At 57.2% G+C, this 26,509-nt stretch overlaps 1 protein-coding gene and 1 pseudogene across 1 annotated transcript in view; one reads left to right on the top strand and one right to left on the bottom strand.

Moving 5' to 3' along the window:
* Positions 1-24,471, top strand: part of LOC141998477 (E3 ubiquitin-protein ligase TRIM39-like) — a 31,069-nt gene extending 6,598 nt beyond the window's left edge. Inside the window, exons 2-6 of the mRNA XM_074971330.1 lie at positions 1,060-1,155; positions 3,961-4,191; positions 4,856-4,878; positions 4,978-5,081; positions 23,897-24,471. Coding sequence (XP_074827431.1) covers positions 1,060-1,155; positions 3,961-4,191; positions 4,856-4,878; positions 4,978-5,081; positions 23,897-24,456 — 1,014 coding nt within the window. The 3' untranslated portion in view covers positions 24,457-24,471. The remainder of the gene's footprint in view (positions 1-1,059; positions 1,156-3,960; positions 4,192-4,855; positions 4,879-4,977; positions 5,082-23,896) is intronic.
* LOC141998040 (zinc finger protein RFP-like) overlaps positions 1-26,509 on the bottom strand; it is a 338,200-nt pseudogene that overhangs the window by 136,448 nt on the left and 175,243 nt on the right.

Here is a 26,509-nt window from a genome sequence, read left to right as displayed (position 1 = left end):
GCACCATCTACTGTGAACAGACCATGGTGTCTCCTTTTGGTGACTCACATGGGCGGAGCTTATTTGTGGGTGGAGCTTCAAAGAATCCAGCCACATTTCCCCACCCCCGCCCTCCTTTCTGATCCCTGCTCAGTTATGAAGCTGTTTTGCTGGATGCAAAGGCTGCTTTTCCACCTCCTGTCTCTCACTAGCCCCTGCTGGCTCCCTCCCTCCCTCCCTCACTGCTTCCCTGCAGCAGCACTGTAGGGGTGTCAGCTGAACAGCACCCCAGGAGCTCTCAGCACCAGCTGCAGCCTGGGCCCTTGGGCAGGGAGGAGGAGAGAACTCCAGGGCTCTGAGAAAAGAGAGAGAGTGAAATGGGGAGATCTCTGGAGGGGGCTCAGGAGGAGACTCTAGGGCACTGCCAGGGGTGTTGCACAGAGCGGGACTGACAGGGCAGGAGCACATTGCTGTGCTTTGTGAATGAATCACACACTGTCAAAGGGGAAGAGAGCCCTGGGTTATTACGGCTCTGGAGCCGTTATAATTATGGGTGGATCATTCCCCCAGATCGAGGGTGTTCCCTGTTCCTCACTGACCTCCAGCCACATCACAGCTTCACCTTGCACAGTTAACGGGACTGCATTGGCTCAGGTGCTCAGCTGCTGCCTGAGGGAAGCCACATGGGCGCCTGGACAGACGAGAGCATGGTGGTGTCTTGTTCCTGGCCTGGGTCTGGGGTACAGTGGAGCAAGGTGCTGTCCCAACCTCTTCACTCTCACTGGCAGGAGGGATCGTTCAGAACCTTCCCAGCTATTTTCCTCTGGCCTGTGCTCAGGGATGGGAAACTTTAGCTAAAACACAGGCTTTGAGAAGTCCTGAGTGTCTGCACGAAGCAGAGCCCCTGCTCTGAGACTGGCCTCTCTGCTCCCATGAGGCCTTTGGGGCCGGCAGAGCTGAGTCTGCTGCTCGCTTCCAGGGTATTTTACTGCTCCTGTATGAAATGCCAATATGGATAGTACTGTCCACCCATCGGACAGGCAGACTAATGGCCATTTCTCGCACACGATGCTCCTGCAGGTGAAACTTCAGGGAGCCCTGGGCCCTCTGAGGAAGGAGCTGGAAGAGGCCCTGGCTCTGACGTCTAAAGAGAAAAAGAAAACTACAGAGTGGCAGGTGGGTGTCTGGGTTTATTCCTCCCTGAGCCCTTCCCCCTGCAGCGTTCCCAGGAATGCCGGGGCCCCTAAAGCTCCAGGATGAGGCTATGAACCTGCTCTGGTTGTTTGCTCCATTGCACAGGCTTGGTGCCGGCCATGGCCAGCGCATGCCTCCGGCATTTGGGGAGGCCGGGCGTGAGTGCTGGAACCTGCCCACTGCTCCACCCCCATTTGGCCTCCTCTCCCCGAGGCCCTGACCACGCTCCCTTCCTGCTCTGCCCCATGCCCGGCCCCACTCCCTTTCAGCCCCCTCCCCAGAGGCTCCCTGCTCACCGTTGCAGCTCACTCCTCTCCCCCACCCCCTCCCCCAAGGCCCCCTCGCCTGCCGCTTGCTCCTTTCTGCCCCCTCCTGCCTTAAGGGCGAGTGACAGAGGAGGGGCGGAGAGAAGCAAGTGGCGGGGCCCCCCACACAGCTAACGGGCGGCAAGCGGCGGGTGCTGCGGGATTCGGGGGAAGAGCGGGAGCGAGGGCTCCGGGCGGAGCGCAGGCAGGACTCCACAGGCGGCAGGTCTGCAGCCTGCCTCCAAAGGGAGGGGCGCTGCATCCTGTCTGGGGGGGCTCAGGTCAGTGTGGACACCCCCTCAGTGAGCAGAGCCAGGCAGCGCTCGGCCACCTCACAGCCTCTTTTGCCATCTTCACCCGATGGCCACTTCACCCCAGACACCTGCTACTGTTACTGTGCTCGTCTGCAGCCAGGTGATGAACCCATGGGACAAAATGTCTGTTCCGATTCACCTGCCTATTACAGTGAAATCCCTGCAGAGAGCGTGGGGGGCGTGAGGAAGACGCTAGCAACAGGGAGGAGAGGAGAAGCAGGTGTCCCAATAGTCAGATAAAAATGGCCATTTACAAGAGCTGAAAAGCTCAGAGCTGGGTGCCTCTGGTTCTGCATCTGAAGCCATGTTTAGAGCCCGGTGGAAGTGGGCTGGTTTCCAGAGGACAGAACCGCAGCAGCTCCCACTCCCCGCACCGGAAGCAGTTGGTGCTCAGTTCCTCAGACAATAGGGATTTAGGTGCATAACAATTAACAGCCATGTTGAATGTGTCCGGCAAAGTTCCCAGCCGGCGCCATAGAGACAGCTGCACCTTGGGACAGTCACTGGTGTGGTTCTGAAACCATTAATTATTGCCCAGCAAGAGCGAGTTACATCCCACAGCACCAGAGGTCACAGCCCATTTATCAGTGTCACTCGGTGCAGAGTAACTGCAGCCCCAGTGACTGTGAGATGAAGCCCAGCAGGGGTGGCCAGTCACCCACTGAGAGGGGCCGTCAAGGGCCTGAGCCAGGTGGGGAGTATCCCCATGGGCAGGAGCAGGGCCCGGGAGGTGACAGGCCCCCATGAAGGATGCGCTGGCCATGTCTGATGGGGGGAGATGTTAGGGGATATCATAATACTTTCATGACTCGAATTAGCTGTAACTCAACAGCTCCCGGGGGCAGGAGGGGAAGGAGGCTGCAGGCCCATGGCCCTTTGCAGGGTCCAGGCCACATGCACAAAGCCTCGGGCAGGTGCCAACAGGGGCTCCTGAGGCAGCTGGGGCTTGTCAGGGCTGTACCCGAGTTGTCTGAGTGCCCTGTGGCTGCAGCGCTCCCAGGGGCGGGGTGAGGGTTGCCTGGGGGATGGGTGGGTGTCCAAAGCCCATTGGCAGAGGGGCCCAGGGGTGCTGGGGGGCTGCACTGGGGGCTCGGGTCAGCCGGGGCAGAGGTAGGAGGTGGACGTTACACCGCTCAAGCAGCTGCCTCTTCAGACACAGACACTGGGCATGGCCCCTCCCCAACCACACAGGTGAGCTGGACAGAGAGACGGGCTAGAGCCCCGCACAGGGAAGGGGAGGGGGGTCAGCACAGGGCACAGACTGATGGGGGGAAGGGCTGGGGGCGCACATACTATGTTTTCAGGGAGGAGGGCTCTGGGGGCAGGGTGCAGGGGCTGGGGAAGCTGCTGAAGCCCCTGGCCCTGTTGGCATCTCAGGGAGAGGAAGAGGGACTTTTCCCAACATCACTGTGGCCTGAGTCACACTGGGGGGCAGGCTCCCCCCAGGGTCACCCAGCACCTCTGGGCTGAGCTGCAGGGGAGCTAGAGAGGCCAGTGCAGAGCAGCCAGCCCCTCCCCCTGCCAGGATCAGCACTGGCTCAGCATCGTTCCCACGGCTCCTTTCAGAGAGCAGGTGGGGACACAGCTGGCATCAGCAACCCGCTGCTGTGTGAGCCTAGAGGGCTCCCTAAAGGCTGCGATCCCAGGGGCACTGGGCACATGGGCATGGGGCACTCAGCCAGGCTGGGTGAGGCCAAAGCCAGCCCTGACAATGCCCTGGGCGCCCCACACCCATGTGAGCCCCAGGATGGCACCCAAAGGACTATTAGCACCAGCCCTAGGTCCTGAACGTTGCAGCCCTGGGAGCTGGTTGTCAAAGAAGGAACATTGCCCACATCCCACTGTGACGGGTCCCCTGGGTGTCTGAGTTCCCGGCACTTGGCACCCAAATCCCCCCACGGACGCCCTGTGCAGCCCCCTGTAAATCTTTACTGTCCCCTCGATTTCTCCCCACTCCACTGTGTCCATCCCATGCCACCTGCCATAACATACTGTGTCTTTACAAAGCACCGTAGACAACCCCGCTATGGAACTGGCCATATTAAGTAAATACCCTTAAAAACTGATACTGATCTAATATCCCCTGTTTCATGGACAGAGGCCCAGTCCATGTAATACAACGTCTGGCTCACGTTTTCTCTGTGCCTTTCCTATTTTTCTATCTCAAGGGGAAAGTGAAGAATAAGAGAGAGATGATTGCAGGTGAATTTAACAAACTGCACACACTGCTGAGAGAGGAGGAGCAGCTGCTTCTGCACAGCCTGGAGCAGGAGGAGAGGAAGACTCTGCAGAGACTACAGGAAAATGTCACCAAACTCTCCCGGCAAAGTTCCTCTCTGCAGCAGCTGATTACAGAGATAGAGAGGAAATGTCAGCAACCGGTCACAGAGCTGCTGAAGGTGAGATGGCATCAAAATTCTCCACCCATCCAGAATTATAACTCAGCTCCATGGGTCTGGATTCCAACAATTAGAGTTAATGTGTTCTGTGGTTTACTAGCAAACAGAACATGAGGCTAAGGGCTCCATGAGTTCCAAAATATCACAGTTCATGTTAGAGGGGAATTCTCCTCATGGAGATCCAGTGAGGCCATGGGAGATAAAATGGGTAATACAAAAATGATACTGAGCTGAACCTATCCCTGCTCTGACCCCAGAACATTGGACCCAACACAGTCGATAAACACAGATACTGATGGGTTTTGTCCCTAGAAGGGAGAACCCTTTAGCTAAATTCCTGTCTCCCCTATATATATGAAACAAGTGTTCAAAACAGTGAAGCCGGGGAGGGGAGGGATAGCTCAGTGGTTTGAGCATTGGACTGCTAAACCCAGGGTTGTGAGTTCAATCATTGAGGGGGCCATTTGGGATCTGGGGCAAAAATTGGGGATTGGTCCTGCTTTGAGCAGGGGGTTGGACTAGATGACTTCCTCAGGTCCCTTCCAACCCTGGGATTCTATGGTTGATCTATTTTCAAGATGAAAGTTTGATGCCCAGAGTGAGACTCATACAGTTTTATGCACATTGCGTTAATACAGGACATTAATTCTCTTTTTCCTTTCAGGATGTGAAAAGCACATTGAGCAGGTGTGTTTCCTGTGTTCATTGCTCTTATATTCTTGGTGGTGGTTCTGGGATGACGTGTGTACAGAGCAGCTGAGTGATGATGGGACGTTATCTTCATAGGAGTGAGAATGTGAAACTCCAGGAACCAGAAGCTGTTTCTACTGACCTGAAGAACGTGTATAAAATTTCCCTTGACATGAGGGAAGCGCTGGAGAGATTCGGAGGTGAGTGGCGTCAACTGGGACATTCAGCTGTATTGTGCCTGGGGATCTGGACAGAGCCTGGGACCCCAGGACATGCTTACACCCAGCTGACAGGCTTGGAGCTGTGTGATAGCTGGAGGCTGATGCGCTGAGTGCTGGGCAGTTTGCCTGCTACCTACAGCCACCTGCTGGTACTTGCCCAGGTGTCTGACCAGGCCTCACCACTGTGATATCCTGACCCCTCCATGGCTGAGTTAATGGGTGTCCCTGAGCCAGGTGCTGTGAGGCCTGGACTGGGCCCATTGTGCTAGGAGCTGCACAGACTGGTAACGGATGATGTGTTTGTGCCTCTCTCCTGGGACTCGTGAGGGCTGCGTTGTGTGGCCACCGCTCAGCACTGCCCCAGCCCCCATTAGCCAAGGCTGGCCGAGCTTTCTGAGCTGGAGGAGGGGCCGGTCTGGCTGCTGTGGTCTGACCTGGGCCGTGTGTTACTGGGTAACAAGCTGAATCCTACGGGCCCCTCGTCTGCTCTGAGCACAGCCCAGTGTGAGGTTGGGTCAGTGGTTTGCTGCTCAGTGAGTGAGACTCACACACAAGAGTGTGATCCTGTCACAGTGTCTGAGCATGGGCTGCCCCCATCCAAACCCCTCCCCACAACCCCAGTGTGGAGACTGGGGGCAAAGACAGAAACCTGACCGCGAGGAGGAACAGAGAAGAAGCTAAGGCCGAAGAGAGGGGGAGTGGGAAGGTTCAGTGAGCTCGGTCTGTGATAGTTGAACTGGCCCTTTCATCCTACCCCCGCCCTCCTCTCTTCCCACCCCCCACCCCCCACCCCCAGCAGGCGGCAGTCGAAGGGGCCAAGCTGGGTGTGTCTGTCCCGGCCGATGGAGGCTGCCCAGTGGGTGCCGGCTGCAGGGCCAGGATCTCAGGGCTCCGGGGAGCAGGAACCCCAGGCTGTGGGGGAAGCAGCTTCCTCTCTGTGACTGGCTGGAGCCAGCACATCCCTGCTCCCCTCCCCCCTCGCTGCCCCCAGCCCAGCACAGTCTGCGCCCACTGGACCCTGAACACGGCTGGGCTCTGGGCCATTCCACACCCCTGGCCCCTGAGCCTGTCGGGATCCTGAGCCAGTCACCTCCGTGCCTCCTTCTAGGGGATCAGCAGGCCCTGGGGAGCCTCCTGTCACCCCCCCGGAAACCCCGTCCTGGGCAGGGCCCCAGGCCCTGAGTCACTCGCTGGCTGCTCCCGGCTGGCCAAGCCCAGGGTCTCCAGCAGGGCCCTTGGTGCTGGCACCGCGCTGGCTGCCAGAGCTCCCAGCCCCTGGCCCAGCCCAGCCTGTTGTCCCAGCGCTGACCCCTCCCCTGCGGGTGGTGGCGGGGGACCCTGCTGCTCTCAATGGCTGAGCCCCCCTCTGCCGCGGCCTCTGGTGCTGCGCTCGCAGGCTCTGCCCGTGCCAGGGCCAATGCGGCGCTGCTGGGGCTGCTCCTCCCTCGGCACCTGGGTTCTCTGTGTCTGGGGCAAGTGGCCGGGCGAGTGGGCAGGGACCTGCTCAGAGACACACGCCCTGTGCTGCACCCAGAGGGCAGAGACCAGCCAGGGCCGGGCAGCAACGTGCCACCGCACTGGGATTAACCCTTTCCTTCCACCCACCTCAGCAGTCCCGGCCGGTCAGTGCCACTCGACTGCCCGCGCTCTGACCCCAGGGACCCGGGTCTGGCAGCTCGGGGGAGTCGCTGGGTGAATGTGTGGGGCAGAGTAACCAGGGCTCCCTGCGCCCCAGAGTCCCCGTGTGCGATGGGGAAGGCCCCGCGCTGTCATGCAGCCCTTAGGGGCTGGGCAGTGAGTGTTATTATTGATATAGCGCCCACAAGTGAGCCAGGCACTGCAGAGACAGAACAAGGGGCTGCCAGCCCCACAGGGCTCCTGGTCTGAGTGCAGACAAGGCCCAGCAAGGGCAGCAGCAAACACTGGGGGAGGGGGAACGAGGCTCCCATTGTGGGGCCAGCCGCTCCCTGAGCCCATCCTGTGCCTGTCTTCTGGGTGTGGTAGACAGTATTGTAGGACCCTGATGGCTCCATGCTGGGCCCTGGGTCACCCCCCAGGGAACAGGGCAGGGCAGAGGCAGCCTGAGGTCGGGGGAGCTGGAGGCTGTGGGGGAGCGGAGCAGCCTGGGAGCTGGGACAGGGACACTGGAAGCCAGGTGGGTGGCCCAAAACCCTGTGCCGTGTTCGCTCCAGATTTCCACTCTGTGCTGCAGGCTCTGTTGGGGTCAGATGCTGTGGTGAGGGGCCCACACAGACAGACTGAAGAGAGCGAGGCTCTGTCTGCATGGGGAAGGGGCAGCAGTTCTATTAAATGGGTTCCAGTTCTGTAGACTCATCGTGGGGTGACCCCCTCAGGTACCACCCTCAGTCATTTCAGGGTGTCTTGGCAAGCATCTTGCCTCAGGTTACCCTCTTCAGCACTTCTTAAATTACGCCTCACAGTCCAAAAGATCTAAGAGAAAAGTCCCCCCCTGAGGTCTGCTCTGAGTCCAAGTAAACCCCAAAATAAAATCTTTTCCTTCACACTGCTCCAGCTTCCAGCTCTCACTCAAGCTCCTCACTGTCCTCAAGTCAGGAGTCCTCAGTCCTCCTTCCCGGAGCTGGGCTTGGATTAGTTTCCATTGTGGAATCAGATGACTCCAGCCCTCCTTCCCGGCGCTGGGGTCATTTCAGACTGTGCCTTTATTCTCTGTGTCCACTTTCTCCAGCCGGGGGCAGCTCTCCAGGGCTCTGTCCTCCTCCAGCTGCTGCTGTCGTTGTCATCTCTGGCAGCGCCTCCCCCTTAGGGGAGCTCCTCTGTCTAGGACAGTGGTTCCCAAACGTTTTTGGTCATGCCCTCCCTTACCTGGTTTGTGCCCCCACCCCGGGAGCTGTGGTTGGGAGCTGGGCCAGGAACAGGGCTGCAATTGGGGCTAGGAGCTGGGGGCCGTGTCTGGAAGTGGACCCGCTGTTGGGGCCGGGAGTCGCAGGCTTCAGCTGGGAGCGAAGCCGCTCGTGCAGCCTGAGCTGAAACTGGGGCTGCAGTTGGGGCCAGGAGCTGGGGGCTTTGGCCGGGGGCGGAACCACGGTTGGGCTGGAGCTGCAGCTGGGGTCGCAGCCTGGAGCAGGGCCAGGAGTCGGTGGCTGAGGCTGGGGCCGGAGCTGCAGCTGGGGCTCAGAGTGGGGCAGGAGTGGAGGTGGGGGCAGAGTAAGGCTAGTTGGCGTTCCCTTCCTGCCACCCATGGGGGCTGGTCCATGCCCTGCCATGCCCCCCAAATGTTCCTCCACACCCTCTAGGGGGGCACGACCCACAGTTTGGGGACCACTGCTCTGGAAGCACCCCTTCCAGGCTCCTTGCTCTGGTGAGCTCTCCTGGCAGCTTCTCTTCTCGGCAGCTTCCTGTCCCGAGGATTCCTTCACCTGAGCCCCGGTAACCCTTTTTCAGGCTCATTAATTATTTAGCTGCCAACTAGCCACATAGGGATTTAATTACTTCCAGGTCGGTCTGGGTTGTCTCATTCTCCCTTCCAGGAGCCTGTCACAGGTAGTCTGGTCCCTAACTCCCATAAAAGGGCCAGCCCTCTTCATACATTTCCCCCAACCCCCAGAGCCAACCTGTATTCAAAGGGAGGCTTGACCAGGGCTGATACTTGGTTATGTTCCGCAGCTGGGTTGGGGTGGGGGGTACTTCCTGCCCTGCTGCCACAAGGAAATCTGCAAGGCCCTTGGCGATAATTTTCTTCTCGTCACCGAAGTGTGAAGAGACCAGGAGTTTGATTCTCCAACTTTCTATGTAGCTCATGTCAGGGGTAAAATCCCCCATAATCTTCAGCATGTCATAGTTCAGAACAACTCTTTGGCCATAACAGAGGTAGTCAATAACACTGGGCTTTCGTCATTGGTGTGATGGTCCTGTCGCAGATATGGGCTGGCTACGGAGCTTCCCTCTCAGCCAGATACACACCAGATGTGTTCATCACAAAATCCTTGAATTTTCCGCCAAGTATGTCTGAGGTTAGCTTAAATATGGTATTTTACACCCAGCGCTATCTAGTGGTTGAACAGCATAATACAGTTTAGCGTTCCATTACATCTCCCCCGTTAAGTTCTACATTCCGACCATTTATAATATTTACATTATCTCACAGTCTTTGAAATTCAGTGCAGATCAGTCTGTTAGGTGTCTCTGAATGGTGCTGGTCTTTTAATTACACAACCCGAACAGGTAACAGCTTCGTCATCTTGCTGTCCATTAGTTCCAACGACTGACTCTGGTCAGTCTGGAATCCTTGAGTCATCTTCTTGTTCTGCATCCATCATCCGCAGAGTTTGCTCAGTTGATTGATCTTTCTGAGGAACAAATTTTAGATGTTGACAGTTTCTGTTGAACTCTCCTCTCTTGGTCTTGATCACATACAACCTGGGTGTTGAATTCTTTTTCTTTACAACACCTGGAATATTCCATTCTTTTTCTCCTTCCAGTTTGACACAAACATGGTCACCGGGTTCTAGGCCTGGTAGTTTTCTAAGTGATGTCTGTTGTAAAAGTGTTCATAAATTTTTTTCCCCTTTTTATTTGATTTGCCTATTCTCTACGTGTCTGGCAACTTTGGAGATAGATTCTTTTCCAAAGCTGGGAGGGTAGTTCTGAGTCGTCTTCCCATCAGGAGTTGTGCTGCACTATATCCAGTAGCTGCGATTGGGGTTGATCTATAACTCAGTAGAGCAAAGAATGGATCTTCCTGCTGAAGGATATTCTTCACTGTCTGTGCAGCTCTCGCAGCCTCTCCATTCGCATGTGAGTAATATGGGCTTCTCATAATATGAGGAAGATCATATTTTGTTTGGATAAATTAAATTCTACGTCAGTGAATTATGGTCCATGCTCTGTCACAAGTTCTTCTGGAACCCTGAAATGCCCAAAAGTGCCCTTCAATTGCTCTATAACACTCTGGTCTGTTATGTCTTTCAAGTACACTCTTTCTATATATCTGGAAAAATAGTCCACGACTACCAGGTAAAGATGTCCCCTGAATTCACATAGCTCTGCAGCTAGTCTCTTCCAAGGTCTCTTTCATTCAGACTAGCTCCTTGTTAGTGTCACTAATTACTACTGTCCATATCTTTTTCCCCGCAGCCTTCAGAAAAAGAGCTATGGGAGCGCAAGGGGAAATTTTTCTACCAAGGGCAAATTTAACAGCATCTCTGGAGTGTTTCATAGCTGATGTCCTGAGCCTGGCCTGGCCGTACCTGTGCGTTTCTGGGGATGTTGACAGTCACTCACTGCAAGGCACTGGGATTTGGGCTCCTAAGTTTCTGGGACACGTTTGAAATAGAACTGGGTGTAATTTTGGGGGTAAATAGTTTATTTGCTGAAAAATTATATTTTGGGTCGACTGAAACTATTCGCAAATCCATGGCGAGTTTGCTGACGAGTTTCAATGAACAGAGAAAGGTGGCACCGCTTCCCTTCCAGCCTTTAGCCCCGTGGCTGGGCCCTCAGTGGGGAGCCCCCGGTTCCATCCCCCCGTGGGATGTGGGGCAGGAATTGGAATGTGGGAATCCAGGAAGGTCTGGAACCGGTGGGCTCTGGGTGTCTGATGTGGGGCTCCCATAATCTCTCCTGCTGATGATGTCCCCCTGTGTCTAAACACTGCCCTGGGCACTGGGCCAGAGCATGGGAGTGAGACTGACTCTGCAGCCCAGTGATTCGGGCTGCACCTGGCAGCCCAGACTCCAGCTCCTCTGGTCCAGTGACCCTGTAAATACTGATCAGTAACCCCCGTGAGGGGAGGGGTTCTGGCCCCTTGCACAGCAGTGTCTCAGCCATGTCGGTGCCCCACTGCAAACCCCGAGTGCAGATGCGCTGCACTGGTATGAACTGGGCCTGGCCCCTGTTGCAGCTTCTCCCAGATGGAGTGGGCAACAAGTGGGGAAATGCCCCCCCTCCCCACTGCCCCAGCCTCATTAGCAATGGCCCCTGTTCCCCCCAGCACCCCTCAACTCCTATCTCCCACTACCCTGCCCCCTTCCAGCAAGCCCAGACACCCTGCCCATGCCCTAACATGGAGAGTCCGAGCTGCACCCCGTGGGTCAGGGCTGCACCCCCAGTGTGTGTAGGGATGGCACCAACCTGCTCTTAGCAACAAACCAGCCACACACGGCCCCAGAGCAACAGAGATTCCCTGGGGCCTGCCCCCTTCACCTTCCCTCTTGCCCCCTTTCACCTCCCTCTGTCCCCCTGGCACCTGCCCCTCCCTTACCCTTCCCTCAATTCCTGTGCCCACCTGACCCCCGCCTCTATCCTGTCCCCTCACCCTCACCCCAAACTCCTGCTTCTCCCCCTGGGACCCTGCCCCTCTCCCCACATTTGTCTCCCTGGCATCTGCCCCTGCCCTCCACCCACCTCTGCCCCCTGGCACCAGCCAATCTCCTCATGCTCCTGTGCCCCCTGGCTCCCGCTCCTCCCTAACCCCTGTGCCCACCTGGCCCCTGCCTCTATCCTCACCCCTCCCCTTCTTCTCACCCCCTTTCTGCTCCCCTGGGCCCCTGCCCCTCTGCCCCCACTTTGCCTCCCTGGCATGTGCCCCTGCCCTCCACCCACCTCTGCCCCCTTGGAACTCACCCCTCCCTTCTCCCCCTGCCGTCCTGTCACCTGCCCCTCTCCCCAAAACATACTTTGCACCCTGGAGCCCACCGATCACTTCACCCCCCTGCTACCTCCTGGAATGAACCTCTCCCCTTTCCCCCTCTCCTGCCATGTCTCCTTCCCCTCCCCTCGCCCCCCCTGCCCTTTCATGCCCCCCCACTCATCACCCTCCTCTGCTGTCTTGGCTCCTGCCCTTCCCACCCCCCTCAGCCTCGACTGTTACCCATCCCTGTCCCCACCCTCTCTGACCCCTGGCACCCTTCCCTTCCCTCGTCCCCCTGTGCCCACCGCTCCTCTAGCCCCACTCTCACCTTCTGGCTCCTGCCCCTCCTCGATCCCCTCTCCTAACACCTCCTTCTACCCACCTGCCCTGCCTCTCTCCTCGCCCCTCTCTGGCCCCTCGTGCACACCCCTCCCATCGCCCCCCTCTCTACCTCCTGGTGCCTATCCCTCTCTCCTCTGCCCTCCCTGTGTCTGCCCTTCTGCTCAACCCCCTCAATCCCCCTGGCACCTACCCTTTCCCTGACCCCCCTGCACCCTACTCGTGCCGACCACTTCCCTCATTCACCCTGCCCCCCTGGTACCTGCCCCTCCTCTTGCCCCCTTCCTCCCTGATGCCCACCCCCATCACTCCCTCTGCCCCCTGACTCCACTCTCCTCACGCCCTTCTTCCCCCATCACCCATGAGTTGCCCCACCCCCTGCCTTTCTCATGAGCACCCCTCCTTTCACCCCCCATCTCCTGGCACCCACTCCTCCCCACCCCCTTCCCTCCTTTTTGTCTGCCCCCTTCCTTTACCCCCTTCTGTCCCCCGGCACCTGCCCCTTCCCCTGCCCCTCTGGTGCCCACCTCTTCCCTTGCCCCTCTCTGCCCCCAATACCGCCTCTTGCCCCTTGTTGTCCCTGGTGCCTGCCCCATTCCATGCCTCACCACTGTCCCCCTGGCGCCTGCCCATCTGCTCACCCTCCTGTGCCCCCCGGCTTTCACCCCTCCCCTCGTACCCCTCCAGCCTCCCTGCACCCACCCCTTCCCTTGCCCTCCTACCCACTGACGACCACACCTTCCCTCACCGCCCCGCCCATTAGCCCCTGGTGCCTTCCCCATCCCATGCCCCACCACTGTCCCCCAACCCCCAGCATTTGTCTCTCCCCCACTCTGCCCCCAGTTCCTGCCCCTTCCTTCTCCCGCCCTGGCCCCCACTTCTCCCCTCAGTACAAGCCACTTCCCTCGCCCCCACCCCCTGTTGCCTGCCCCTTCCCTTGCACCCCTTCCCCTGCCACCTTCCCCTTAGTTCTTCCCCCTTCCCTTCCCTCACTCTCTGCCTCCCTAAAACCTACACCCCTCACCCCCCTCTAGTCCCCTGGTGCCAGCCCCTCTGTTCACTCCTCCTCTGCCCCCCTAAGGCCCATCTCTACCTTTGCCCCCATCTGCCTCCATGGTGCCTGCCCCTTCCTTTGCCCCCTCTGCCTGCCTCGTGCGAACCCCTTCCCTTGCCCGCCTTTGGGCTGCCTGGTATCTGCCCCTCCCCATCTCCTAACCTTTGGGTCCCACCCCACCCCTCCCCTCCCCGTCTCTCTTCCCCCCTCATGCCCACATCTCCACACCTCTCTGCCCATAGGGCGCGCCCTTCTCCACACCCCACTTTCTGCCCCCCAGTGCCCGCCCCTCTCCTCTCTCCATTCCTTGTATCTACCCCTCTGCTCATCCCCCCATCCGTCCTGGTGACTACCCCTTCCCTCCTCCCACCTCTGTCTTCCTGTCACCCACCCCTCATGCCCCTCTCCCCCTTTATGACTGGCCTTTCCCTCGCTCCACTGTTGCCCCCTGGGGTCTGCCCCACCGCTTGCCCCTGCATGTCCCTCTGAAACCTGTCCTACCCCTCACCCCTCTTTGTCCCCTTGCCGCCTGCACCTTCTCCCACCCCCTCCTTTTCCCCTGGTGCCAGCCCCTCCTTCTACTCCCCCTCTCCCTCCCTAGCGCCTGCCCCTCTGTTCACGCCTTGTGTCCCTGGTGCAAGCCTCTTCCCTTCCCCCCATCCCCCAGTTCTGCCTGCCCCTTCTGTATCCCACCCTTTGGACCCCTGGTGCCCACCCCTCCCCTCAACTTTCTCTGTCCCTTGGCACCAGTCCTGCCCCTCACTCACACTTTACGGCCCTGATACATGCCCCTCATAGAATCACAGAATATCAGGGTTGGAAGGGACCTCAGGAGGTCATCCAGTCCAACCCCCCGCTCAAAGCAGGACCAATCCCCAACTAAATCATCCCAGCCAGGGCTTTCTCAAGCCTGACCTTAAAAACTTCTGAAGAAGGAGATTCCACCACCTTCCTAGGTAACGCATTCCAGTGTTTCACCACCCTCCTAGTGGAAAAGTTTTTCCTAATATCCAACCTAAACCTCCCCCACTGCAACTTGAGACCATTACTCCTTGTTCTGTCATCAGCTACCACTGAGAACAGTCTAGAGCCATCCTCCTTGGAACCCCCTTTCAGGTAGTTGAAAGCAGCTATCAAATCCCCCCTCATTCTTCTCTTCAGCAGACTAAACAATCCCAGTTCCCTCAGCCTCTCTTCATAAGTCATGTGTTCCAGTCTCCTAATCATTTTTGTTGCCCTCCGCTGGACTCTTTCCAATTTTTCCACATCCTTCTTGTAGTGTGGGACCCTAAACTGGACACAGTACTCCAGATGAGGCCTCACCAATGTCGAATAGAGGGGAACGATCACATCCCTCAATCTGCTGGCAATGCCTCTACTTATACATCCCAAAATGCCATTGGCCTTCTTGGCAACAAGGGCACACTGTTGACTCATATCCAGCTTCTCGTCCACTGTAACCCCTTGGTCCTTTTCTGAAGAACTGCTGCTGAGCCATTCGGTCCCTAATCTGTAGCGGTGCATGGGATTCTTCCGTCCTAAGTGCAGGACTCCGCACTTGTCCTTGTTGAACCTCATCAGATTTCTTTTGGCCCAATCCTCTAATTTGTCTAGGGCCCTCTGTATCCTATCCCTACCCTACAGTGTATCTACCTCTCCTCCCAGTTTAGTGTCATCTGCAAACTTGCTGAGGGTGCAGTCCACACCATCCTCCAGATCATTTATGAAGATACTGAACAAAACCAGCCCGAGGACCGACCCTTGGGGCACTCCACTTGATACCGGCTGCCAACTAGACATGGAGCCTTTGATCGCTACCCGTTGAGCCTGACAATCTAGCCAACTTTCTATCCACCTTGTAGTCCATTCATCCAGCTCATACTTCTTTAACTTGCTGGCAAGAATACTGTGGGAGACCGTGTCAAAAGCTTTGCTAAAGTCAAGGAACAACATGTCTACTGCTTTCCCTTTATCCACAGAGCCAGTTATCTCGTCATAGAAGGCAATTAGATTAGTCAGGCATGACTTGCCCTTGGTGAATCCATGCTGACTGTTCCTGATCACTTTCCTCTCCTCTAAGTGCTTCAGAATTGATTCCTTGAGGACCTGCTCCATGATTTTTCCAGGGACTGAGGTGAGGCTGACTGGCCTGTAGTTCCCAGGATCCTCCTTCTTCCCTTTTTTAAAGATGGGCACTACATTAGCCTTTTTCCAGTTGTCCAGGACTTCCCCCGATCACCATGAGTTTTCAAAGATAATGGCCAGTGGCTCTGCAATCACATCTGCCAACTCCTTTTGCACTCTCGGATGCAGCGCATCCGGCCCCATGGACTTGTGCTCGTCCAGCTTTTCTAAATAGTCCCAAACCACTTCTTTCTCCACAGAGGGCTGGTCACCTCCTCCCCATGCTGTGCTGCCCAGTGCTGCCGTCTGGGAGCTGACCTTGTTCGTGAAGACAGAGGCAAAAAAGCATTGAGTACATTAGCTTTTCAACATCCTCGGTCACTAGGTTGCCTCCCTCATTCAGTAAGGGGCCCACACTTTCCTTGACTTTCTTCTTGTTGCTAACATACCTGAAGAAACCCTTCTTGTTACTCTTAACATCTCTTGCTAGCTGCAACTCCAGGCGTGATTTGGCCTTCCTGATTTCACTCCTGCATGCCCAAGCAATATTTTTATACTCTTCCCTGGTTATTTGTCCAATCTTCCACTTCTTGTAAGCTTCTTTTTTGTGTTTAAGATCAGCAAGGATTTCACTGTTAAGCCAAGCTGGTCGCCTGCCATATTTACTATTCTTTCTACACATCGGGATGGTTTGTCCCTGTAACCTCAATAAGGATTCTTTAAAATACAGCCAGCTCTCCTGGACTCCTTTCCCCCTCATGTTATTCTCCCAGGGGATCCTGCCCATCAGTTCCCTGAGGGAGTCAAAGTCTGCTTTTCTGAAGTCCAGGGTCCGTTTTCTGCTGCTCTCCTTTCTTCCCTGTGTCAGGATCCTGAACTCGACCATCTCATGGTCACTGCGTCCCAGGTTCCCATCCACTTTTGCTTCCCCTACTAATTCTTCCCGGTTTGTGAGCAGCAGGTCAAGAAGAGCTCTGCCCCTAGTTGGTTCCTCCAGCACTTGCACCAGGAAATTGTCCCCTACACTTTTCAAAAACTTCCTGGATTGTCTGTGCACCGCTGTATTGCTCTCCCAGCAGATATCAGGGTGATTGAAGTCTCCCATGAGAACCAGGGCCTGCGATCTAGTAACTTCCGTGAGTTGCCGGAAGAAAGCCTCGTCCACCTCATCCCCCTGGTCCGGTGGTCTATAGCAGACTCCCACCACGACATCGCCCTTGTTGCTCACGCTTCTAAACTTCATCCAGAGACTCTCAGGTTTTTCTGCAGTTTCATACTTGAGCTCTGAGCAGTCATACTGCTCCCTAACATACAGTGCAAGTCCCCTGCCTTTTCTGCCCTGCCTGTCCTTCCTGAACAGCTTAGATCCATCCATGACAGTACTCCAGGCATGTGAGTTATCCCACCAAGTCTGTTTTTCCAATCACATCATAATTCCTTGACTGTGCCAGGACTTCCAGTTCTCCCTGCTTGTTTCCCAGGCTTCTTGCATTTGTGTATAGGCACTTGAGATAACTCGCTGATTGTCCCTCTTTCTCAGTATGAGGCAGGAACCCTGCCCTCTCGGGTGCTCTTGCTCGTGGTTCCTCCCGGTATCCCAGTATCCCTCCCCTTCCCCCTTAGCCCCACCCAGTACCTGCCCCTCCCATCATCCCATTTTCTCCCCTGGCACATGCTCCTCTGCTCACCCTCCCCCCGTAGCCCCCTGGCACCTGCCCCTCCTCTTACCCTCCTCCACCCACTGCTGACTGTCCCTGCCCTAGCCAGACCCTCTGCCCCCAGGCTCCTGCATCGCTCCATCCCCCTGGTGCCTGCCCATTCCCTCCCCACCAAGGTCCTGGAATCTGCCCCACTCCTCATCCCCCCACCCCCTGGCATCAGTCCCTCCCCTTGATTCCCCCTGCCCCAATGGAGCCCCCCATTCCCTCACATCTGTCTCCCCCTGGTGCCCGCCCCTTCCCTTGCTTCCCTGTCCCCTCACCCCCTGCAGCCCCTGGGAACCTGCCCCTCCCTTCACCCCGCTCTGTCCTCCTGGTGCCCGCTCCTCTTTCCCCCCAGTGCCCTTCTGCCTACCCCTCCCCTCTGCCCCTCCAACCTCTACTCTTGTCATCTGCCCCTCCCCTGTCCTCTCCCAGCATCAGCCTGTCCCCTCCCCCACTGCCACCTTCCCACCCCTCCCCCACTCCTCCTGCCCTTTCCCCCACAATTTCCTTCTCCCCGAACATGCCCAGACAGGAGCTGTTCAGTGTCCCCCTGGATCTGGGGGGAGAAAGGCCCTGTCCCCACTGCCAGGGCAGACGGGTTTTTATAACGAGCTTGTGACACTCCCCTGACCCAGTTACAACCAATTGTGCCCACGTGGCAGCTTTTCTGCCTCACAGCCGGGGCTGAGCTGTGGGTGTGTTTGCTCCCCGCCTGCAGCCTGACCCTGTGTGGCCCTGGTGCCTGCTGGGGGAGTCGGGGCCGATCCAGCAGGGATCAGAGAGCCCAGGGGCCATGCACACACATTGCAGCCCCCCCCGGCCCAGGGGTCCATGCACTCCGGGGTATCCTACCGCACAGAGCTGGGAGGGAGGGGGGCATCCAGGGCAGTTACACAAACACCGCTGGGGGTCCTGTTAGGGTTGCCACCTCTGAGGTCCAACAAAACAGGAAATCTGCCTGCTTCATGGACATCACCTGTCCCCTCACCCGGGCACCGTCTCCCCATCCGAATCCCGGGAGAGGGCACCAGCCACCACAGGCTCCTGCTCCTGGACTGCCCCAAGTACCAACCTCACCGAGCAGGACATGGCGCCAGATCTACCCCGCTGCCCCCGGCAGTGACCCCCGCAGCCGGTACCTGCACACTGGTGACTGGGCCCTGCTGGCCCTGAGCTCCCGATCTCACTCACTGCTCCAAGCTGCCCCGTCTCTGCAGCTCCCAGGCACTCTGGACCCAGAGCTCCCTTTGCGTAGGCACGGTCACCCCGCAGCTCCCCCACTGCAGCCACTGACACACCTGGGACTCGTCACGGCCTGGGCAGACTCACAGATTTCCCAGGAGAGTGACATGGGCAAAGGGACAATCCTGGGAAAACCTGGACAGGTCGGGTGCCAACTTTCTAATCTCACGAAACCCAACACCCCTGCCCCGCCCCTGCCCTGAGGCTCTGCCCTTCCCCCTCTCCGAGGCCCCGACTTCGCTCCCTCCATCCCCCCTCCCTCCCTCGCTCACTCTCCCCCACCCTCACTCACTTTCACCGGGCTGGGGCAGGGGGTTGGGGTGTGGGAGGGGGATGAGGGCTCCGGCTGGCAGTGCAGACTCTGGGGTGGGGCCAGGGATGAGGGGTTTGGGGTACAGGAGAGGGCTCCAGGATGGGGCAGGGGATTGGGGTGCGGGGGGGTATAGGCTCCGGGCTGGGGGTGTGGGCTCCAGGTGGAGCCAGAAATGACGGGTTCAGGGTGTGGGAGAGGGCTCTGGGCTGGGGCAGGGGGTTGGGTGCAGGGGTGGTGAGGACTCCAGCTGGGGGTGCAGACTCTGGGGTGGGGCTGGGGATGAGGGGTTTGGGTTGCACGAAGGGGCTCCGGGCTGGGGCCAAAGGGTTCAGAGTGAGGGAGGGGTGCGGGCTCTGGGGTGGGGCTGGGGATGAGGGGTTTGTGGTGCAGGACGGACGCCTGGCAACCTTGCGGACAGGTATCAACACTAGGCCCTGTCCATACGGCCCAGTAACACCCTGCTGAGCTGGGTACAGGCAGCCACGTGCCAGCCCAGGCCCCTGGCAGGGACGCTGAGCTGCTATGGTCACTAACAGTGTTAACTCTGCCACGTGCCACACACCACTCCCCAGGAACAGCTGTAACCTAGACTCACGGCAATGTAGGGCTGGAAGGGACCTCGAGAGGTCACCTAGCCCAGCCCCTGGTGCTGGGGCAGGGCCTAGACCATCTCTAGCAGGGGTTTGTCCAATCTGTTCTTACAAACCTCCAGTGACGGGGATCCCGCAGCCTCCCTTGGACCCGGTCCAGAGCTTCACTGCCCTGAGACTTCAAAAGTGTTTCCTCATCTCCAGCCTCAGTCTCCCTTGCTGCAGCTTGCACCCATTGTTCCTTGGACAGGCCCTCGCCCTGCCCGCTGCGGGCACCAGGGGTGTCACCAGGTGTGAGCATCGCTGTTATCGCACTGAATGGCTGGGGGCGCTGGGCTGGCTCAGGGGGGCAGTGAGGGCAGCTGGGGCCTTTCACTCCCCAGTCACTGATCTCAGCCCAGGCTCAGAGTCCGGCTCCCAGCGAACAGGAGCTCATGTCGTAATTCTCGTTAACGGGAGCCTGACCGGCCACCTCCGCAGGGAGGCCAAGGCCTGAAGGGGCTGCAGGGACGGTTCCTCCCCAGGGAGAGGCTCCAGCAGGTGTCAGGGCTGAGCCACGTTGGCAGGACAGTGCGGGGCTCACATGGCCGCTGTGACACCCTTGTACCCTCGATACCCAGAGCTCCAGCAGGAGGAGTGTAAACCCCACTTGTACCCCCAGCACTGAACTCACTGACACTGCCCCAATGCTCCCGCTCCTCCTGGGGTTGAGGGGGGGAATAAATGGCACTGGAAGAGAGGGGCCAGGAGACCATGGCCCCATCACTTTTACTGATAGGAGGGCCGGGTCTCCCACTTTCTACCGGCTGTAAGGGTGAGCAATGGGGGGCGGGGTGTTGGGGGGGAAGAGGCGATGTGGGGGTGGAGTCTTGGGGATAAGGGGCGGTGCGGGGGCGGGGTCTTGAGAAGAGGCAGTGTGAGGGCTGTGGCTCGGGGAGAAGGGGCTGTGTGAGGGCAGGGGTTTGGGGAGAAGGGGTGGTGCCGGGGCTGGAGCTCCAGGAGAGGACCCACACGGGAGGGCGGGGCCATGGTTCAGGCACCGGTGGCCTCTCTACTTTTAGGGAGCTTCCATCACTCCAGGGGAGAGGACCATCCCGGATCCTGATCCACGGGCACATCTGTGTATTTGCCGGGTGCACAGAGCTCTCCAGGTGGAGACACTTTCTCACTGACCCAGGAATTGGTGCTGGGAGGCCCCACTGCCCAGAAGGCCAAGGGCTCTCGCTCCCCTGCCCTGGGGGTGAACGGAGGGGCCCTGGGGCTGCTGTTCCCTGTCCCAGGAATGGGGTGAAGGGGACGTGGACACAGACAATCTCCCCGCTTGCGCTGTGAGGGGCAGACCTGGCTCCACGCTGGGCTTCAGAGCCTGAGCTCCAGCCTGAGCCTGAACGTCTACATGGCTATTTTTAGTGCCAAAGAGGGAGCCCCACAAGCTTGAATCTGTCCACCCCGTTTGGAGACTCGCTGCCGCGGGCTGTTTACATGAACCCAGAGTGTGTCCAGAGTCTGGGTCTGAAAGTTCCCAGCGCGTCTGATCCAGGGCTGGTTAATGAGAGCGAAGGGGGTGGCTGGCGCAGTCATTAGATGGAGACACCGGAGCCCCTGGGGCTCTGGGACGATCTGTGTGACCATTATCTGCTCTGGGAGACGCCCAGGTGCAGCTGCAGAGGGTCTGTGCCGCTAGCATTGTCCATGGGACAATCGCTCTGGGCAGAGTTCAGGCTGATTTGTGGGGGTCTCCATTTTCAGCCTGATTTTGGGGGCGAGATTTGGGGCTCGGGGGAATTTTTTTACCCAGGGCAAATTAAATAGCAGCTCTAGAGTGTTTCATAGCTGATGTCCTGAGTCTGACCTGCCCGTCACTTTGCGTTTCTGGGGATGTTGAGAGACACTCACTGCAAGTCACTGGGATTTGGGCTCCTCAGTTGCTCAGACAGGTTTACAGTGAAGCTGGGTGAAATGTTTTGGACAAATAGTTTATTTGCTGGAAAATTATATTTCGGGTCAACAGAAACTTTTCACGAATCACTGTCGAGTTTGCTGACGAGTTTCTTTGAACAGAAAGGTGCCACCGCTTCCCTTCCAGCCTTTAGCCCCGTGGCTGGGCCCCCAGCGGGGAGCCTCTGGTTCAATCCTCCTGTTGGACGCCATGAGGGCTTGAGCTGCTGGGCTCTGGGGGTCTGATGATGTCCCCCTGTGTCTAAACACTGCCCTGGGCACTGGCCAGAGCGTGGGAGCGAAACTGACTCTGCAGCCCAGTGTGTCGGGCCCCGACCTGGGAGACCCAGAGTCCAGCCCCCCTGTTCCAGTCACCCTGTAATTATTGATCTATAACCCCAGTGACGGGAGGGGTTATGGCACCTGGCACACCAGTGTCTCAGGCCATGTCTGCCGGGGTTTCCTTGCACCGACGCAAACCCCCAGGGCAGACTTGCTGTGCGGATGTGAACTGGGACTGGCACCCGGTGCAGCTTCCCCCAGAGGGAGGGGGCAGTAAGTGGGGAAATGCCCCCTCCCCTCCCCACCGCCCTGGCCTCATTAGCAACAGCCTATTAGTACGCATTTACCCGCCCCCCCCACCCACCCCCGTATCCTCCACTGCACTGCCGCCCCAGTGAGCCCAACCCAGAGCACTGCCCCATGGCGGACGGGCTGGGCCAGGAGAGGGGAGGGGCTGGCTGTGGGGTTTGCCTGGCTGGAAGGTGGTGCCCGTGGGGCCCGCCAGCATGGAGAGTCCCAGCTGCGCCCCCCTGGGGCAGGGCTGCACCCCCAGTGTGTGTGGGGCCAGCACCAACCTGCTCTTAGCGAGAAACCAACCACAAATGCCCCCAAAGCAAGAGAGATTCCCTGGCTCCTGCCCCTCCCTTACCCTTTTCTCACCCCTGTGCCCACCTGGACCCTGCGTCTATTCTGACCCCTCCTCCTCGCCCCTCCCCTTCTTCCCACCCACTTTCTGCTTCCCTAGGCCCCTCTGTCCCCCACTTTGCCTCCCTACCATGTGCCCCTGCCTTCCACCCACCTCTGCCCCACCGGAAACCCCCCTTCCTTCCCCCCTGCCCTCCTGGCACCTTCCCCTCTCCCCCAAACATCCTCTACACCCTGGAGCCCACCCATCACTTCACACCCCCGCTATGTCCTGGCATCCACCTCTCCCCTTTCCCTCCTCTGCTGCCATGTCTCCCACCCCTTCCCTCACTCCCATCTGCTTCGCTGGTGCCTGCCACTGCCCTCACCCCCTCTGCCCCCTGATGGCCGTCCCACCCCTCACCCTCTTCTGCTGTCCTGGCTTCTGCCCTTCTAACTCCCCTCAGCCCTCCTGGCACCTGCCTCTCTCCCCACTCTCTCTGACCCCTGGCATGCACCCCTTCCCTCACCCCCCTTTGCCCACCCCTCCTCTAGCCCCACTCTGACCCCCTGGCACCTGCCTCTCCCCAATGCCGTCTCCTAACACCTCCCTCTACCCACCTGCCCCTGCCTCTCTCCTTGCCCCTCTCTGCCCCCTGGTACTTGTCCCTCCCCTCCTCTGCCCTCCCTGTGTCTGCCCTTCTGCTCAACACCCTCAATCCCCCTGGCACCTGCACTTTCCCTTACCCCTGCACCCTTCTGGTGCCGACCCCTTCACTCCTTCCCCCTGCCCCCCCAAACACCTGACCCTCCCCTTGTCCCCTTCCTCTCTGGTGCCTACCCCCTTACCTCCCTCTGCCCCACTGACCCCACTCTCCTCTCGCTCCTCTGCCACCATCATCCATGCCACCTTCTCTTTATTTCTCACCTCTTCCCCTCCCCTCGCCCTCTGGCTCCATGACACCTGCACCCCTCACCACCCCTCTCGTCCCCTGGTGCCAGCACCTCCTCTGCCCCAAGTCCCAGCTCTACCCTTGCCCCATCTGCCTCCCTGGTGCCTGCCATTTCCTTTGCTCCCTCTGCCCGCCTGGTGCAAGTCCCTTCCCTCGCCCCCCTTTGGACCCCTGGTCTCTGCCCTTCCCCTCACCTCAGCACTGCCCCGCCCCTCCCCTCCCTCTCTCCTAATCTCTGGGTCCCACTCCTCCTTCATCTTCCCTCTGCCCCCCTGGTGCCCACATCTCCCTTCACACTCCTCTGCCCCCCTAGGTCCTGCCCTTCTCCATACCCCTCTATCTGCCCCCCTTCTGCTCACCTGTTCCCTCACCCCCCATTCTGCCCCCCGGCACCAGTGCCTGCCCATTCGCTACCCCCCATGGTTCCACCTCCCCACTCCTCATCATCTCACCCCCTGGCAGCTCACCCTCCCCTTGATTTCCCCTGCCCCATTGGAGCTCCCCCATTCCCTCACACCCCTCTGCCCCCTGGTGCCTGCCCCTTCCCTTGCCCACCGCAGCCTCCTGGGGTCCATCCCCTTCTTCTCCCATGGAGCCCATCCCTCCCCCACCCCCTGCAGCCCCCGGGATCCTGCCCTTCACCCCCCTCTCTTCTTCTGGTGCCCGCCCCTTCCCTTGTCCCCACATTGCCCTTCTGCCTGCCCCTCCCCTCTACCCCTCCCCCCTCTACTCCTGAAACCTGCCCCTCCCCTGTACCGCTCCCCCCTCTGCTTCTGTCACCTGCCCCTCCCCTTTCCTCTCCCAGCATCAGCCTCTCCCCTCCCTTCCCCCACTGACACCTTCCCACGCCTCCCCCGCTCCTCCTGCCCTTTCCCCCCTTTGTCTCCTCACAGGCAGCGGGGCCCTGACTCCCCTCAGGCAACAACCCCCCCCCAGTGATTAACGGGGACGCAGGTTAATTTCCCGTCGATCCCAGTGACCAGCCCCTGCCCCCGGCCCTGACTCTGTGACTCTCTTCCCAGTGGACGTGACTCTGGATCCAGACACGGCTCATCCCTACCTCGTCCTGTCTGAGGATCGGAAACATGTGAGACGTGGAGACACACGCCAGGATCTGCCCGACAAGCCTGAGAGATTTGATTATTATGCCTGTGTCCTGGGCGCTGAGAGGTTCGCGGGCGGGAGGCGTTACTGGGAGGTGGGGGTGGGAGACAAGACGAGATGGGCTTTGGGGGTTTGTAGGGAATCTGTGAGCAGGAAGGGGTGGGTCACATGCTCCCCTGGGAATGGATACTGGGCCGTGGGGCTGAGGGACGGGGAATACAAGGCCTTCACCTCCCCCAGGACCCCCCTCCCTCTCAGTGTCCGGCCCGGCCGGGTGGGGATTTTCCTGGACTACGAGGCGGGCGAGGTCTCGTTTTACAATGTGACTGACGGGTCCCATCTCTTCACGTTCACTGGCACCTTCTCCGGGACGCTCCGCCCTTATTTCTATCCCGGTGTCAATGCTGGGGGTACAAACGCGGCTCCCCTGACCATCTGCCCAGTCCTGGCTCCGGCCGGGGGGAATCTCGGTCCCTGACAGTGACCCCGCAGCACAGACCGACCCCCCCAGCGCTGCTGCTCCTCCCCACCCCTCCGGTTACTGCAGCTACTGGAGTTTTTGTGCTGACCGGACGCTGCCAGTTTCCCTTTTCCACTGGAGGGTCCAGTCGAAAACCGGACACCTGGCAACCGCCAGCCCTCACCTTGCCCCGTCCCCTGCCCCGGGGATAGCAGATGGTGGGGTATGAGGTCATTCACTCCTGCCAGAATTTTCTACCCCTGTGAAATCTCAAGGTAAAATACGAAAGAAAAAAGATTATTGTAATTTAGAAAATATTATTGTAACAAGGTGTAAATACAAGAATATTTCAATTTACATTTCAACAGTATTTCAGAAACAAGCATCTAAACATATTTTTAGAAATGGAATTATTTACATTTATTTTTTGATTCTTCCCTCAAATCTATATTGAAGTTTAACTTCTCTAAATAACGTCATTTGTATTTCAGCTGTGGAATTTCAAGAAATCCAAAATATTTGCCTTCACAAAATAAATTATTAAATTGTCAGATGGGGTTGTTCCATTACAATGTACGTGTGTCATAAACATCACAACTACACACATGTGCAGGTGCTCTCTCTCTCTCCCCCCCCCTTTATTGTCTTGACTGGTTCTCTCTGGAAGGCCGGGCACATACACCCACCTCCTGCACTACACCTTTGAAAATTAATAGCTTAAAAATGATAGAATTAATTAAGCAATATATTTAAATTAACTCATACAAGATTATATAATATTCTTTGAAGTTCTGTCAGCATTAATTCACTTTCTAACTGCATATAATCGGTAAACAAGATATGACCCTTCCTTGCTTTTTCTCACAAAACACGGTCCCCAACCTCAAATGCTGTATTCTTAGATACCAGGGGTCGGCAACCTTTCAGAAGTGGTGTACCAAATCTTCATTTAGTCACTCTAATTTAAGGTTTTGAGTGCCAGTCATACATTTTAACGTTTTTAGGAGGTCTCTTTCTATAAGTCAATAATATATAACTAAACTATTGTTGTATGTAAAGTAAATAAGGTTTTTAAAATATTTAAGAAGCTTCATTTAAAATTAAATTAAAATGCAGAGCTCCCCGGACCGGTGGCCAGGACTCTGGCAGTCTGAGTGCCACTGAAAATCAGCTCACATGCCGCCTTTGGCACACGTGCTATAGGTTGCCTACCCCTGCTATATACAAAAATGTCTTCTACAATCTCATTTTTTTGGTTTATTTTTCTTGAGAAATATTATTTGCAGGGAATGTACTGTCAGTGTCCACTGTTGATTTCAGAGTACTGCCAGGCTTTCCATGTTCTTGGTTCTAAGGACACAAAAATGTCGTTTAATAAAGAAATAGAGAAGGGGTTCTATTCCTTTACTGAATCATCACAAATTAACTTAATTGTAGTAAAGATGCTGGCACTTAATGACACATAACATGAAATTTGGTGAAGCTTTATTGGGAGACCTTTCTTTTCGGCCATAAATCAGTCAAAAGGGTTATATTTTTATTGTCATGTGAGGTTTAGAGTATAAAGAAAAGAAAGTTGCTCCAGGAAATTCATCACAATTCCTCTGGGTTTTGTCGACCACCTTCTGGAATGCTCTGTAAAAATAGTGACCGATTGGTCCAATTCCTTGACATTGGTGATTGAACCTAATTTCTTGAAGAGCTGGCTGAGCAGAGTATGAGGGGAGGCACATCACATGGCATTGCTACGACTACTTCTTGTTTTAAACGTGATGCGTTATGAACATTTTCAGTGTAATCATTCAGTTTTGAAGATTTATTCACAGTATGCCATCCATGGCAGAGGGCCCTAAACTTACGTTGATTATTTGAAAATAAATACCCTAACATTATCTTGTGATGGATTCATTTGTGTTTTTATCAATTCTGCTGCTGTCTAGGTGGCATGGTCTGCTGAAGCTCTGTGTCACACGGCCATGATTGTGTAATTGACCATATAGTGAAAAGAACACCAAATGTAAACTGTTACCTCGTTATTCAATTCAGAACCTAGATCTGCCAGTATCTGCTC

Source organism: Natator depressus, chromosome 14, assembly GCF_965152275.1.
Source record: "Natator depressus isolate rNatDep1 chromosome 14, rNatDep2.hap1, whole genome shotgun sequence".
In the NCBI taxonomy this organism is placed as follows: Eukaryota; Metazoa; Chordata; order Testudines; family Cheloniidae; genus Natator; species Natator depressus.
The sequence above is the reverse complement of the archived record's forward strand: the minus strand, read 5'-3'. Positions and strand labels throughout refer to the sequence as shown.